The sequence below is a fragment of the Amphibalanus amphitrite genome, unplaced genomic scaffold (assembly GCF_019059575.1).
Source record: "Amphibalanus amphitrite isolate SeventyFive unplaced genomic scaffold, NRLGWU_Aamphi_draft 000114F_arrow, whole genome shotgun sequence".
NCBI classification, from domain to species: Eukaryota; Metazoa; Arthropoda; class Thecostraca; order Balanomorpha; family Balanidae; genus Amphibalanus; species Amphibalanus amphitrite.
Genome location: NW_024881609.1, coordinates 879,285 through 894,621, shown reverse-complemented (window position 1 = coordinate 894,621; position 15,337 = coordinate 879,285). Strand labels below are relative to the sequence as shown.

The window sequence follows — 15,337 nt, the reverse complement described above, 5'->3', positions numbered from 1 at the left end:
TTTTTTTTCTGTGGACATACCTAACATGCAAAAGGCACAGCACAACTACCTGTCAAGTCTCAAGATGGCTCCCTATAAGCTACAAAGGAACACTATAGAACACCTATATAGTATATACATACAGATAAAAAAAAATGTTATAATTATTCGTGGTTTCGAAAATGACACAACTGTCGTTTCTGTATGGCTAACAGCGCGGGAATTCTGATCTCGTGAAACTGATTAGTTTTCCTGCTTGGCAGTTGCCACCCGAGAATGAGTGACAAAATGAAATGGAACAAACAATATAAAGAAATTGACTGGTGTTTTAGCCCTCGCCCGTATTCGTGTTTTACCAGCGTTTAACGTATAGGGGGGGGGGGGCGGGGTCCGTTGGAATCCCATCGTCGTTTGGCCCCTGGTGGAGCTAGAGCTTCGAGGAAAAAAACGAGCGTGTTGCCCGAGACGCGAGGAAGCCTATGATAACCAACTTTAAGGTCCTAGGTCATTGGTTAACATTCTAGGCCAGGTCAATTACCCAGAAGTCGGGAAAATAAGGGGTTATTTGAAGTTCGTAAAGCGAGGTTATTATTTTTTGGCTGTTGCTAATCACGAATGTCATGTTTGTTTTGATCACATGTGTCTTCGTACATTTAGGCCAGGTCAGGTCAGGTCAGGTCAACCAGTAGGTGTCCTGCCGGCTATCCATAGGGAGTGTCAAGCGTCAACTACCACTGACGGTGTCGTAACATGTTACGAAGGCACTAAAACTACTTCGTAAATGATCAAATGCATGTTAAATTCGACATCGGCCCGAAAAAAACTAACCTAGAAACATGTAAAACTCCAAAAGTGAGCCGAGGTCACCAAAGGTCAATGACCTGACCTGACCTTCAGGTGACCTTGACAGTTGACACCCACAATACTGCGTGGGACCAACATCATTTACATGTTTGGACGTTACAATCACAAAAAGACTGGAAATGCGCGGATAATGTGAGCCGACTACGCCAAATCGCGATTCCGGCCAAGCATGGTCTCGAGAATCAGGTCACAAGTCAAAAACCATTTGAGTCAGGGTCATGAAATCTTTAGAACATGTGTAAAATTGATAAACTCGAGAGGCACTGAAAGTTTCGTCGCGATCGGCCGCTTTTTGCGCGAGTTATGTGCGAAAAGCCGAGGTGGTCCGTTCGCCCGCCTATAAGTGCGAGGGTTAATTTTGGCTTTTGATGCCGAATTCTGTTTTATGTCGCTTATTTCACCTGATAGAATACAGTCCGAATTAGATTCGCTTCACTTCACTTCATAAATATTTTGTTGACTACCAGTCCACAAAAGCTCAAAGGTATATGTATTCTTTCATTTCAATCCATTATTTCTGTCAGAGGCATATCAACCTTGACCCGCAACTGACAATGTGTTTTAATTACAAGAAAATACACTTGTAATTCCAAAATATATTGCCAGTTTTGATACCGTTGGCTTGAGGACACGTGACTAGCCAAGTTCAGAATGTTCTAAGTAAAACTAAGTATCATAAAGCGAAAAAATGATGCTGCTAAAATCAAGCCATTTTGATAGCGCTGTGTTGGACATGATTGCGTTTTCATGAATGTGAGGTCTGCTGCCAAACTACTATCATTTTGCTAATGGTTTCTTTCAGGATGTGTTCTCTCATCCTTTTTTTAAACACTGGCATTTTATCAACTCACCTCTGAGCTTCTTTAGCCGAGAAATTTTGAAAAATCCAAAATCATATCAACTCACCCCCTGGGGGGTGGTGAGTTGATATGAACTTTGGCGTTTTAAAAAAGGGGCTTAATATATACATTTTTTATTCATTTTTGCTGATTGCCTCCCCAAGGCATATGCCATGAAACTGGCACAAAAAGAATTCCGTAAATGAATGTGGCTTTTAAAGAAATCTAGAATATCCTCAAAATCCATATCAACTCACCCCGGTTTACGGTATTTTGGACGTTGCGTTCTTTGGACGCTGCGGTTTTGGATGTTGCGTACTTTGGATGCTGCGGTTTTGGACGCTTTGATGGTCCCCCGCTCTCGGGACCGGCCCAGCACATCAGCAAGTACTTGTAACGGGTGCACCCGTTACACCACCCGGGTAGTGTGGTCTGAGACACCTGTCGATCCGCCCCGTAGCCACGAAAGAGAAGCATCTCTGGCATGTGTGGCCGGTAGGGCGTCACCTCGACTCTATGGCGCTACCGGGTAGCGAAGCTCCAGTGGCCGGCGCGAAGCTGTTGGGCGTCCATCGCTGCTGGTCGGTTCGGCCAGGCCTGGATGGAACGCTATGGGGCCGCGCCTCTCTGGCAGCAGCTCGATGGATGGGCCGTCTGGAATTCGAGGGCGCTTGCTTCCTTGGCGATGGTATTTGCTCTCCCGTTGCTTCCCAGGCCACAGTGCGACGGCACCCATGATTGTAGGTGGACCTGCCAGCCCCCGTCTGTCAGTCAACAAACGGACTTCCAGATGTCTACTCCCAGCGGGGAACTCTGGAAGGCCGGACCATCTCGGTGAGTGGCGAGAGAGAACTGAGTGTCGGTGCAGACAATACGCTGTGTGTCGGTCCTGGACATAAAGTGAGTCCTCCAGCAGGAAGGATAGTGCGGCCCGAAAAGCCGCGGCCATCTCAGCTCAGAGGCTAGAGCACGAGTGGGCTGCTGGTGTGCGGATCGCGTGGTCTTCTCCGTCCGGCCACACGTTGAGGGTCCCGACGCCTCCGTCCATGACGCTGTCAGTGATCGATGTGTCGCTTCACACCCACGTGGTGCACTGCGGGAGTGACGCCAGGTGTTGTAAGTCACTTACATTCTTCGCTGGTGGTATTGCGGCCCCAATGTCCTATCCGAAAGAGACGTGTGGTTTAGGCTCTCCGGTGGGTGTGGCAGTGGGAGAATCGGCTCTTTTGGACGTCGATCACAGCGAGTCTCCAAATCGTTTGGCCCGTTCTCCGCCCAGTCACGGTGCTTAGTCGGGCAGAGAAGTTTGGGTCCGCTTGGATTCCCCCGCTGCACTGGTCGCTCCAGGCCCACGCCTTTCACCGGGTGAAGGCGCACCCCTCCGTAAGGCCCCGGCACGGGTCGGCGACCGTCGCGGACTGGGGAGCGCTGTGGGGAGTGAACGTGGACCAGGCCATGGCCGCGTGCTGGGTACCTGTCGAATGGTATGGTAAAGCTCTGCGTCATATACATAAGTTATAACCCTCAGAGGTTGGGCACGCCATCAAACCCAATCATCATCAAAGCTCTGCAGACTGCAGTCCATCAGTAGCAGGCGGCTGCTGCCGGCGCTCAAACGTAGGAACCTAACCAGTGAATTGGGGTATGTATGTAGCTGATTACAGAGATGTCAAAATGCATCGGCCGGGAATCGAACCCGGGCCGCCCGCGTGGCAGGCGAGCATTCTACCACTGAACCACCGATGCATGTTTCCTCGTGGCCCTGGTCGTTCGCAAGAAAATTTCCTGGTCTAGTCAGCGGACAGTAAAAACTTGCTTATCATCGTTGCGTGAGGCGATAACTGTTAGAAGTCGTGACAGGAAATCCAGGGTTCCTTGCTGCTTAAAAATCTGCTGCGTGGAGGCTTACAAGCATCGGTGGTTCAGTGGTAGAATGCTCGCCTGCCACGCGGGCGGCCCGGGTTCGATTCCCGGCCGATGCATTTTGACCAGTAGCGAGGTTCAGGGGAAAGTGTTCAGTGTTCTCTGAAGCGGGGCATGTTAGTGACAGTTTCGGCTGTACCTAATATACATGAAAATCAGATGTTGTGTAGTATATTAACCTTTATCAACACAGGTCTGTCGTTTTACAAGTTTCCATATCAATTCTGGTCATGATGCACTGATAAAATGGCACGTTTGACGCAGTGCACCTTTGGCCCAGCTGCCTTCCGGCACGTTTGATACAGTGCACCTCTGGCCCACCTCTGCCTTCCACTTGTGCCGTGCCGTCGCAGCAGCCGGCATCTCAGTCACGACGACAGCAGTGGCGGTGATGGTGACTATGTTGGAGACGCTAGTAGCCTGGTAGCAGGAGCCGACCGTTAGAGCCGCGGCTCCTCGAGCTCCGAGTCTGTGAGGGAGTCCAGCGAGACGCCGCTGTCGCAGTCCACCGGCGAGTCGCCGTCGCTGTCGGCGCTCTGTGGGCCGTGTGACAGCACCTCCTTCTCCCTCGGCGGCGGCGGCTCGGGGACGGGCAGCACGGGCCGCGTCCAGGCCCTCCTCACCCGCCGCACCGCCTCGGCCGTCTGCGCCAGCGTGATCCAGCTGAGCGTCAGCTCGCGCAGCACGGGCGCGCTGGCCACCGACAGCCGCGCGCTGGGCAGCAGCCAGCGCGCCAGCAGCCGCTGCAGCCAGTGGATGTCGATCAGCAGTGAGATGAGGCGCGCCTTCTCCGTCAGACCCACCGCCGGCTCCAGGTCCGGTTTGACCAGGTAGCGCAGCAGCGCGGCGGCTCCGAGGTGTGTGAAAAACGACAAGCGCAGCGGCACGTACAGCCAGAGCGGTGCAGGCGCCCAGCGGTAGCGGGACGGCTCGGGCAGGAGCGCTGGCACCAGCACGGCCAGCCGCAACAGGCCCAGCGCTGCCGAGACGGGCCCGAGGTGGCCGGCCAGCAGCAGCAGCAGGCCGGCGAGACGGCGGCGGCCGGCCGGCGCGGCGGGCACCGGCAGCGGCCGCGCGGCCACGCAGCGCAGCAGGTGGTGACGGCTGCGGTAGGCGGCCAGCACCAGCGCGCCGCCCAGCGACAGGTGCACGCCCAGCCAGAGGTCGGCCAGCGCGGCCAGCAGCGGCCGGCAGCGCGGCGCCGCCAGCGTGGCCAGTGACGCCGAGGCCGTGGCCGGGTAGGAGAGCACCAGCAGCGCGTTGACGAGCCGCTGTCGGGGCGGGTAGCGGCGCGCGATGTGCAGCACCACACAGCCGGCCGTGTGGCTCACGTAGAGCCAGCAGAGACCGGCGCTGAGCCAGAGACCGGCCGCCACCGGGCCGAGCGCGGCCACCAGCTGTGCCCCGGTCGGCACCCGCCAGTCGTCAGCTTCTGCCGCTGCTGCTGAGACTGGAGCGGGCACCGGGGCCATATCTGCGGGCACTGAACCGCTGGATGTGGTGCCGGAATTCTGCTCGGCTCAGACAAGTCACTGTGGATGCTCGCAGGATCGCAGTGTAGGTGGCAGCCACCCTAGCTGCGCCGGCTACGGGTGCCGTACGATGGAATATTGAGATATCCGTAGAGCTACCCGAGTTCGTACTGGGCTTCCAATACTCTCTACTCGGACTGATGGAGCTTAACGGTGCTTTCGACAAGCACTCGGTCTTCATGTCCGCCTACATGTTAGCAACCAACGACTACGGTGGTCTCCACGAAGCAGCAATAAGGTGTATCACGTCCGTCAGCTACGCTACGTTGACAAACAAGCTCACTCACATTCCGCCACCAACTACGGTTCCCTAGCACGGGCGTTCTGTTTCGTGTTGCCACCGTGTTGTGAGCCAGCTGACCTACAGATTACGGAGATGGGTCACGATCTGTCCACCCATCGTGTTTGCATCACCACTATACGAGCGAGCCTCGGCATACGACAGAGATAAAACAGCGTTCAGTGATGCAGGCGATCCCGATTGGCGCTGCTCCTGATACCGGGCTTATTTGTTGAAAATGCGCATGACAGATTGAAGTCGTAACATCGCTGCTGCATAAGTCATATGGATTATCTAGTTCGGGAATGTCTAACGGCAGAAAACTGTGCAATTTTAGCAACGCTGCAGCGCTATGCCCGGTTACGGTTCGGCGGGTGTCGGCCTGCAGACGCGCAGCCGTGAGCCAAGTCGCGTCGTGCGCGGTCCAGTTCCGCAGCTGGTCACGACAACGTGGCGGGCTGCACTGTTCAGTGACAGCGCTGACGCATGCTGCATTCGCTCACTCGTACAAACTCTTGTCGAAGCGGGACTAGATCCGCTTCAGTTCAGCACTCATTGCTTGCCGGGTTTAGCTGCACTATTACATCAACCAGACCTGTGGGAGTGACAAGTCCACCGCACGTGGCAGTCAGACGTCCGTCCAAGGTGTCACCGTTTTGTGTCACCACTCACCAGAGAGCAGAGCATAACCAGCCTGCCAGCATGTGTCACGATTTTAGTGAAAGGACCCTGTGACCTGTCAAGGTGGCCATTTCGTTAATAAACACACCGATGTGTCTGATTAGGTTCGGCAGCCCGATTAGCATGGATGGACGACTCTGCTCACTGCTCAGCACGGTTTTCCTAATCAGTGAATTGTGAAACTACGTTGCCTAACACGATATGAATGATGCAGTGATTAGCCAGATGTCATCGATTTTGATGATGATATTGTTTCCTCTGATTTTGAGCAACTTAGGCTTTTATTCATGCCATAGCCCTTGCCTACTATTTCCTTGCAGTCTCTATGACCTATTACTACCTTCAGAATACACTCGCCTACGATTGCGGCATAAAATGACTACCCTAAGATCTAAGTACTGTTCTGTCATATCACCGACCTCTCAGCAGCGGCAGTGAGGGAGCGGGGGGCCGGCGGACGCGGTCGGCGCCCCGGGTCACCCCTGTGGCCCCGTCTCGTGTTGTCCCTCTCTCAGACCGCGCTGTCCCGACGTCCGGGGTGGGTCCCGAGTCGGCAGACCGTCTCCGGTGGCACCGGCCGGTGTCAGGTGCACCGGACACGGCCCGACCCTGCCGCTGAGTCGGAACGGGCCGAGAGAAGGACCCCCAGCTCATAGTGTAATGTTTAGGTTCTGATCCCCGGCTGTTTTACCTTCATCGATAGAGGATGAAAAGTCCATATTCTTGGAGGCTACAAATGCGCCGTTAAATTGGCGTGACCTAAAATATTTTCGAAACGTGTTGGTGTAAAGGTGTCGCAGCTTTTTTTCGTGTGATTGAAAACGGCTTCGTGACCGCACCGCTCAAGGTGCTGGGTTCAAACGGCTGTGCCTTTTATCGCTGGTTCAGCCATTGCAAGATCGTATATACGAGCCACGAGCTGTTTTTGTGGAGTAGTCACGATCCGTTTCTCTGCTCGGCAGTCCTGCAGCACCCGTGACCTTTTGATGTTGGTGCCGCCTCACTCGCAGGCTCCGGTCGCGTGACACATTTATCGGTGAAAAGGCGCAAAGAAGTGCTCTCTTTATGAAGTGAGAAATTATTTTCCATTGATTTTGTTCACTTGAAAAAGTAGGGTTGTGGAGTTGATCCGGGAAATCGGGAAATAGATTCTAACATTTTTTATGGGGCTCTGCAAAGACGAGCTAATAACACTATGCAACAGTCATTTTGTTCCTGAGTAACGACCGATTTTTTTGGACTCATTGGGTCCCATTATAACCGAAATGGGCATTTGTTTTGATCTGAAAATGCTTTTCCGGTTTTCAGAGACGATTTTCGATTTTTGGCCCCGAAATTCGGTTTTTGGCCCACTGTGTCCGGTGTAATTGAGTAATCGACTCGCGGTAACTTTCATCGCCCTTCCTATGCCACAAGCTTTCGAATGATATCGGTTTTGCATATTTGCGTGTAAAAAAAAACGTCATAAATCTATGTTAAAGTAAGAAAATATTGAAATTTTGTAAAAATTTGACATTTTTTCGATTTCATTTCAAAATAGAGAAAAAACTAAAGGCCCTATCCAAATTCTGAGCCCAGTTCCTTGAAGAGCATTCAATTTCCGTTCGGAAGGTACTATTTTAGTGCATTTTATCGGTTTACTGTGGCGTCCAGATTGAGTCACTTGAAAAACGGGCCCCCAACAGATCAAGATTCTGAGCGACAGGACTGCTCAAAAGTAAGTTCCTGCGTGTGACCCGAGGTCACGAGGGGTCAACAAAATGACCTCAGTTGACCCCTCGTTGATCCTATGGCGTTAACATACGTTATCAGGTTAATGCTATGTGATATGACTTATGTGTTTAGGTTAACTCAATCTGGACGCCACAGGAATCCGATAAAATGCACTAAAAAGGTACCTTCCGAACGGAAATTGAATGCTCTTCAAGGAACTGGGCTCAGAATTTGGATGGGGCCTTTAGTTTTTCCTCTATTTTGAAATGAAATCGAAAAAATGTCAAATTTTTACAAAATTTCAACATTTTCTTACTTTAACATAGATTTATGACGTTATTTTTGCACGCAAATATGCAAAACCAGATATCATTCGAAAGCTTGTGGCATAGGAAAGGCGATGAAAGTTACCGCGAGTCGATTACTCAATTACATCGGACACGGTGGGCCAAAAACCGAATTTCGGGGCCAAAAATCGAAAATCGTCTCTGAAAACCGGAAAAGCATTTTCAGATCAAAACTAATGCCCATTTCGGTTATAATAGGACCCAATGAATAAGAAAAATTCGGTCGCTTTCCAGGAACAGAAAATTTTTCATTTTTTGTTGCATAGTGTAATGAACGGAAAGCTAGCCCTGCTGCTTTTTCGAAGTCAAGTGAGGTCTGCGGTAGTTCCTGAAATATTTGCGGTGCTGGTAGCCTGGCCTTAGGTACTTGAATTAGGGGACTTTCCTGCGCCTTTAATCGATACGCATTACACATGTGTTGCGTATAGCATCTACGTTACAATACGCACATTGAAATGGCACGTGTAGCGTTTTGTCATTGTCAGATGACGATAAAGCGCTTTGTATCCTTGTTTGCGCTCTGCTCCGCCGCAGCTCCATGTGCGCAGCAGTTTGACGTGTGGTGCATTGTCCTGCAGCATTTGTTTGCAGATAGTTAGCCCCTGGCAAACGTTCCGAGCTCATTCATTAACGGAGTGAATTATATGTTCTGCAGTTAACAATGGTCTTGGTCGGTCTTGGATCGTGCCTAGCCCTTTTAATATGAATAATTCCGTCATGTGTGAGCTGGTGTACAAATTGCTCGCTCGTGAGTTCAGTAACTGATTATTTTGTGTTTAAGACGTTGGTTATGCCACAGTGTTTAAAAATGTCTCTGCGTTTTGCTTCTGTTCTGCCATCTGGAAATGTTTTGTAGCGCTTGCGGCTCTGGCCTAAACTGGTATGGTGCAGCTCAGGTTCTACTTACTTGAGGACTGCATTTCTTCAGGAAATGGGTCTGGCCGTCAATCATTCCTGACTGTAGGGTGGCGACCCCACTAACACAACACAGTAACTGGTATGTCGAAACGTGGTGTCTGTTCTTGTAGCACTGCGGGATGCAACCAACTAACTGTAAAGTGCGCGAATGAGCTGTCAACAATTGTTACGGGTTCGTGAGGATGTTTTTTTCTTCAAATGTCCGCTGTCAATCCACGGCATACGGTAATAAACGTTTGACGAAACCCTTCCTCATTTATTACGTTTCCGGGCCGCATATTGAGCTGCTAGGAAAGTTCAGAGCAGCGATGTTTCACTTACCACGCACAAAATTGTAGAACGAGTTATAGGAGAAACAATATTGCAAACGAATGAGAATGAACTTTTGAAACATATTAAAGATGCAAAAGCAAAATTTATAACAGATTTGCGCTCCACGAGCGATTTATAACTTGTTGCGTTATTCTTCGTGGCTTTGTTCTTTTTAGCCGAGTCACTTGGCGCCGGGTATCTGAACCATCGGACCGAGTGGGCCAACCAAGATTACCTTACTACTGACCGACAGACACCCTGTGTCTGGATCAGCCTCTGCCACTCTGACCCTGTGTCTGTCTCCGCAGGCTCACGGCCATCCCGGAGGTGCTCTACTCGGTGCCTTCCCTGGAGATCATCCTGGCCAGCGACAACCAGATCACCGAGATCCAGGTGGAGCCGCTCCGCAAGCTCACCCGGCTCGCCACGCTCGACCTGCGCAACAACAGCATCGCTCACGTGCCGGCCAAACTCGGCTACATGGAGCAGCTCAGGTGGGCGAGAGCGCGGGACGGAGGGTGGCCCGCCCCGGCCCGGCCCGGCCCGTCCGCCTGAGCTGGCGTCATTTACCCCTCCGCGGAGATAGTTGGTAGTTCGGGAGCAGAACTTACGACAGATGACGAAATTGGAGGCTGGCTGCCAGGAACCTGATGAATAGTTTTTAGAGCGAATTCCGACTTTATTTTATGTATTCTATTTGTTCAAAGTCGTTCGTTTATTTATAAGTTTTGTTAATTGGTTTCTTTATCAGAAAATGAATATAATTAAAATTGAATAAATGTAGGAGGTGAAGTATGAAGAATACCTTTGTGTTCACGTGGTCACATATTCCGAATATGATGTTTGTTGGAGTTTTAAGGGCTCGTCGTCGGTGGAATAATTATGTTCTCACGACATTACATTCCGAATATGAATTGCTGTTTTCCCGTGCGTTGTGTGCGCTGTCTTTATCGTTAAGTAACCAAGTATCCGCCACTGCCGCCAGGTCTCTCGGTCTGGAGGGTAATCTGTTCAAGCAGCCTCGGCCGGCGATCCTGGCCCAGGGCACCGCCTCCATCCTGCAGTATCTGAAGGACCGTGTGCCCATGTCGGAACGCACCGAGTAAGCCGCAGCCGCCGGCTGAGAAATCTTCTGGAGAACGTGCTAGACAGTAGATATTACAGCTTCCGCGGGGCCAGTTTATCATTAATCGGCTTCAATACTCGCTTTTCAGGACCTAATGCTGCGTGCACTTCGCATAATGATAGTCAGTAACCATGGTCCATTAGTGGGGTTTTACTGTTTTACTCATCTTTATCACTACGGTTTTATTTCGCGACACTGCTATGAGAATGCAATAGGGCGATGATTAGGGCAATGGGGTGATAGGGCCATTGAAGTGATTTTGTTGGTTGTTTTTGTCCACTCGGGAGGTCACTGGGGAAAATAAGGTAGATAAGCATCGCATCTGACCAGAGCATGGCTAGCAATCGAGTGATGCTGTTTAGCGGCTCATATGGCGCCGGTAGTGCTGACTGTGATATCTCCTCGGCTGAGCATTAGTAGCGGTGACACGGCTATGATGTAGTGCTGCACACGGTTTTGATCACACTCCACTGATCACAGTGTTCACTGTGGCTCATGCCTGCTTGTGGCGCGGCGTGGTGTCCGTGTCCGCAGTGATATTTACCGGTGATTGCCGATCCTTCTACACCCGGTGACAGCCAGCTCAGACGTCCGTTCGTGCGGCCTGCGTGCCTGTGTGCCTGTGTGGGATGGCCAGTTCCAATCAACTGACCGCGACCGGACACCTTCGTGCGAGGTCGGGTTTCACCAATCGGTGTGGGGCAGGAGACGGCATTTCCGTTCGGCCATCCCGGGTTGTGACAGCTTGTGGCGATGATGCCGTGTGATTCATACCTGCTGGATCAGGTGACCAGTCTGAACAGTTATTAGTTTGTGTGGATTTGTTGGTGTTTTGTGGGCACAGACTTGTACCATTGTGAGCTTTGGCAGCTTGGAGATGCTTTTGGGATAGTCCTTAATTATTATTTCATCATTGTGAACCGTCAGTACTACAGACAGTATATTGGCCAGCGTTCTATAATGTTCCGCAATTCCTTTGACATCTGAAATAATTTCTTTGAAGACCATCTTTTATATATTTGACGTTGCATAATGTTGGCGTTTTACTGTACTTAATCGAAAAATATAGCTTTTTTAACCTTAGATTATTTTATCTGGTTACTGTTAAATAAATTTGGATTTATTGATCTGTGACCAATGCATTTGTAAGAAATTTTGTTCCAATCGAGTATACATCGTTTTTTCCGTGGCAGATGGTCCCACCGCGTGAAATATGGAACAGCCATGGAGCGACACTTTGCCATATCGTTAATAGTTTAGTTGTACCTTCAGTTTGTAATTCCTCTGTCATGTCGGTTGATGTCTACCCTGTGAGAGTGTGCGAGCTGGTGTCTGCTCGTAATTGAATAACGGGACGTCAGATGCAAGCTTCGTGAGACGACTCAATATGCACGTTTAATCTGCAGTGCCTTGCATCGCTTCCCTAATGTGCATCGACTGAATACATTGAGCCACTACATGGTTGTTTTTGTCGTTATATATTTCATTAAACATATTTCAAACATCTCGCACTAACAGCGTTGCAAAGTAGGTCGCTGATGACACCCGTTCGCCATCTGAAAGTCTAGCGTTTCACACAACCGTCGCTATAATTGGAAGACCAAACATAATTGGGTCAGGTTGGCTTGTGACGTCATAAACAAATGGTGACGTGACGTTATTGAACCACGTCATAACGATCACGTAGGTCCATTCGTCTTTGCCTCTGGCTTGGCGGGGTAATTGTCGTCATTTCTCGAAGTCCAACCCATTATATAACAAGTTTTTGAATCAGTTCTCAATGCAGGGCTGGTCTTTGTATTCCGTAAACTGTCCAGTTTCAACTTCCAAAGATACATGCATCTAATGTGTACGACTAGGACCCGTATCGCGCTGGCCGCAGCAACAAGTGTGTGAGTACTAAGTACCAACCGGCGTCCGGCACCAATGACTGTCGCCCTGATGGGAGTTGTACGTGCTGTCGTCCCGGAAATGGGAGCTGTCGGCGATGGCTGTCGTTCCTGTGGGGAGCTGTCAGCAGTCGCTGTCGTATCGGGTGGGAGATGTCGGCAGTCGCTGTCGTCTCTGTTGGGGCTGTCGAAAGTCGCTGTCATCCCTGTTGGAAGTGTCGGTAGTCGCTGTCGTCCCGGGTGGGAGCGCGTATTTACAAATTGCAACCGAGCTCCGCCGTGGGGTAAGGTGGGCAGGGGTTTTCGCACTACGGCTGCGGTTAAACTACCGTCTGTGGTAGAAACTTCAGGACGATGGCGCGTTTCATACGAAATGTGGCGCAATGTTTGTTTGCTTCTGAACGTTCAGTGTTCTAAACTTGTACTGTCATTGCTGTGAATTCTTCAAGTGGGAGTGTTTCAATAACAATTTGTGGATTATTTGAGTTTCTTAATATAAACATAGAATAGTATTATGAAACATTGTGTGGAAACTGCAAATACTGATATGATCAATTACTTAGTTTGGGAATTGATACACATTTTGTAGAGATTTGTCTGGCAAATGGTGTAACAAACCTCAAGCCTATCATGATCTGAAGCTGTTGTAACAAATCAAAATTGCTTTGATGTTACATAGTACCTTGTTGGAAAGACTGGAGCATGGTTCAAGATGATGTGTAAAAATTCAAGATTGGTGGGAAAGCTTGTGACTGAAGAACGAAAACAGTTCTATATGATGGCTCAATCAAACATGGAAATGGACGACAAAAGTAGAGTTTCAACATTCCAGCATGTGAGAATAACTTCAGAAATTCATAATTGTTATAGTATTGCATTCTTCTTATGTACAGTTATAGGTTTGTTAGGGTATTTGAAATTCATTGTGTCAGTTGAGATATAGATGGATTGCGGACAAATTTTAGATTCATTGCATGGTAGCTAGGTATAAGGTACTTGTTTGTTAAAAAGGTATGTGATGAATGCCATGAGGTTTTTTATGATTTAATATATGGTCGTTGTTGTACCTACAAAAATGCAAGCTTACTAGCAACTAGTTTCTGAATCAAATCGAAAGTGTTTGCCATGAATGTAAATATGTACCTGCAAAGTATGTCAATAAATTTGTGTGATGTTGACCAGAGAGCTTTATCATCTGGGCATTTATGTCGCTTCTTACATTAGGTGTTAAGCATAGTAATTACAGATGAACTTTGTGCCAATATCTTCAATGCACAATGTATGTAGCATGTCTACAACCCTCACTGATCCTGCTATAGCTATAGGCATTTGGCACCAGCAAGACCAAGGGCATGAACTTCACAGTTGCTCAACCTTTTGCCATGTACCACCAGTCACTTTTTTACTTAAGGTGCACATAGCAGTGCACACAACAATGTGCAGAGGGCCTACACAAAAACAACATGATTAGTGTGCACTATGCACAGGATTGTACCCTGATTATTTGAATATTTTGATTACTCAACAGTCAACAGTCAGGAGATAATTATTAAATATCACAGTTATTATACATCACTTGTCAAACAAGAGCATGATGACACACATTTTGACAAGCAATCACTTGGTAGTATTCCAATAAGTTGGACAGCCATCGCCTTGGGCGTCATTTTTTCCAGGAAGGTACCTCTGCAGGTGTTGTGGTAGGCTAGGATGAATTGGGTCAAGTTAGGCGAAGTAAGGTGGTTAGGACCAGGTCAGACCATAAGGCCTGGTCAGGTTGATTTTAATCTTTCATTTTAATTTGACATAGATACCTATTACCTATGTTTTTGCTCCAGCCTGAATTTCTTTAGGTAATGAGTTAATTTTGCTTTGTTTTTATCTAATCTGTCTTGTTTTGTGTTTTGTCCCTTATATTTTGCCCTATAGGCAAGGGTGAAGCTTTTCCAGGGAAGGTGGTGGAGCATGATTGGAGGCGCTCAACCAGACGGCATCAATCAGGGCACGGTTTCTGAACGCGCACTGATGCCTGATTCAAGCCACGCTGTCTTCATGCGTGGCGGCGCGCTACTTAAAAGTCCCTAAAAGAACGGGAAGTGATGCCGATAGAACCTTCAATCATTCTGGGCTAACGCTTATGACTTGGAAAAAGTCGCGATCCCAATTCAATCGAAAACCTGTGGGCTCTTGTTAAGCAGGAGGTATATGAAGAGCCACCCGCCATAAGCACTGCTCAACCGCAGGCACAGGTTTAGACGGCGTTGGTCCGCATCAAAGCCAGTGTGCTGGAGAATCCATTGGCTGAAATGCTCCAGAACATTCGCCACTGTGTGGGTTCCTCATTTCCTCTCTGACTGTCCTTTGAAACCACTCCAAAGATATGCAGAAACCAACGAGGTGAGTAAACGAGGTGAGTAAACTGTGTTTTTTTATGAAAGGTGGCTACAAGCTCAGTTAAAAGAAAAAGTACCAGATTGTTTTGCTTTTACAGCGGGAAGAAAGGCGTCCGGATAATTTCGTTACAACCCCTGTGATGCTCAAATGGTTGCTAAATTCGAAATCAGCTCCAAAAACTAGCCTAGAAACATGTAAAACTCGAAAAAGTGAACCGAGGTCATCAAAGGTCATTGCGCTGACCTGACCTTCAGGTGACATTGACACCCACCATAATGCATGGGACCAGCATCATATCACATGTTTCAACGCTTGAAACTACGTGAAGACTGCAACCGCGCGGCTAATGCGAGCCGACATACGCCGAGTCGCGATTCGGGCCAAACATGGTCTCGAGAAATAGGTCACAGATCAAAGGTCATTTGGGTCAGGGTCATGAAATTTTCAGGGTAGGTGTAAAATTGATAAAATCGGGGGTATTGAAAGTTTCGTCGCGATCGGACGGTTTTTACGCGAGTTACTCACGAAAAACCGATAAAG

General features: G+C 49.1%; 1 protein-coding gene and 2 non-coding genes across 3 annotated transcripts in view; 2 read left to right on the top strand and 1 right to left on the bottom strand.

The window, feature by feature from the left end:
- Positions 1–11,971, top strand: part of LOC122381102 (leucine-rich repeat-containing protein 40-like) — a 42,366-nt gene extending 30,395 nt beyond the window's left edge. The window contains exons 13-14 of the mRNA XM_043364884.1: positions 9,697–9,882; positions 10,374–11,971. Coding sequence (XP_043220819.1) covers positions 9,697–9,882; positions 10,374–10,494 — 307 coding nt within the window. The 3' untranslated portion in view covers positions 10,495–11,971. The remainder of the gene's footprint in view (positions 1–9,696; positions 9,883–10,373) is intronic.
- Trnag-gcc lies at positions 3,358–3,428 on the bottom strand. The gene has a single exon. It is a non-coding gene; the product is annotated as a tRNA-Gly (tRNA).
- Positions 3,594–3,664, top strand: Trnag-gcc. The gene has a single exon. It is a non-coding gene; the product is annotated as a tRNA-Gly (tRNA).
- Positions 11,972–15,337: the final 3,366 nt, after the last annotated feature.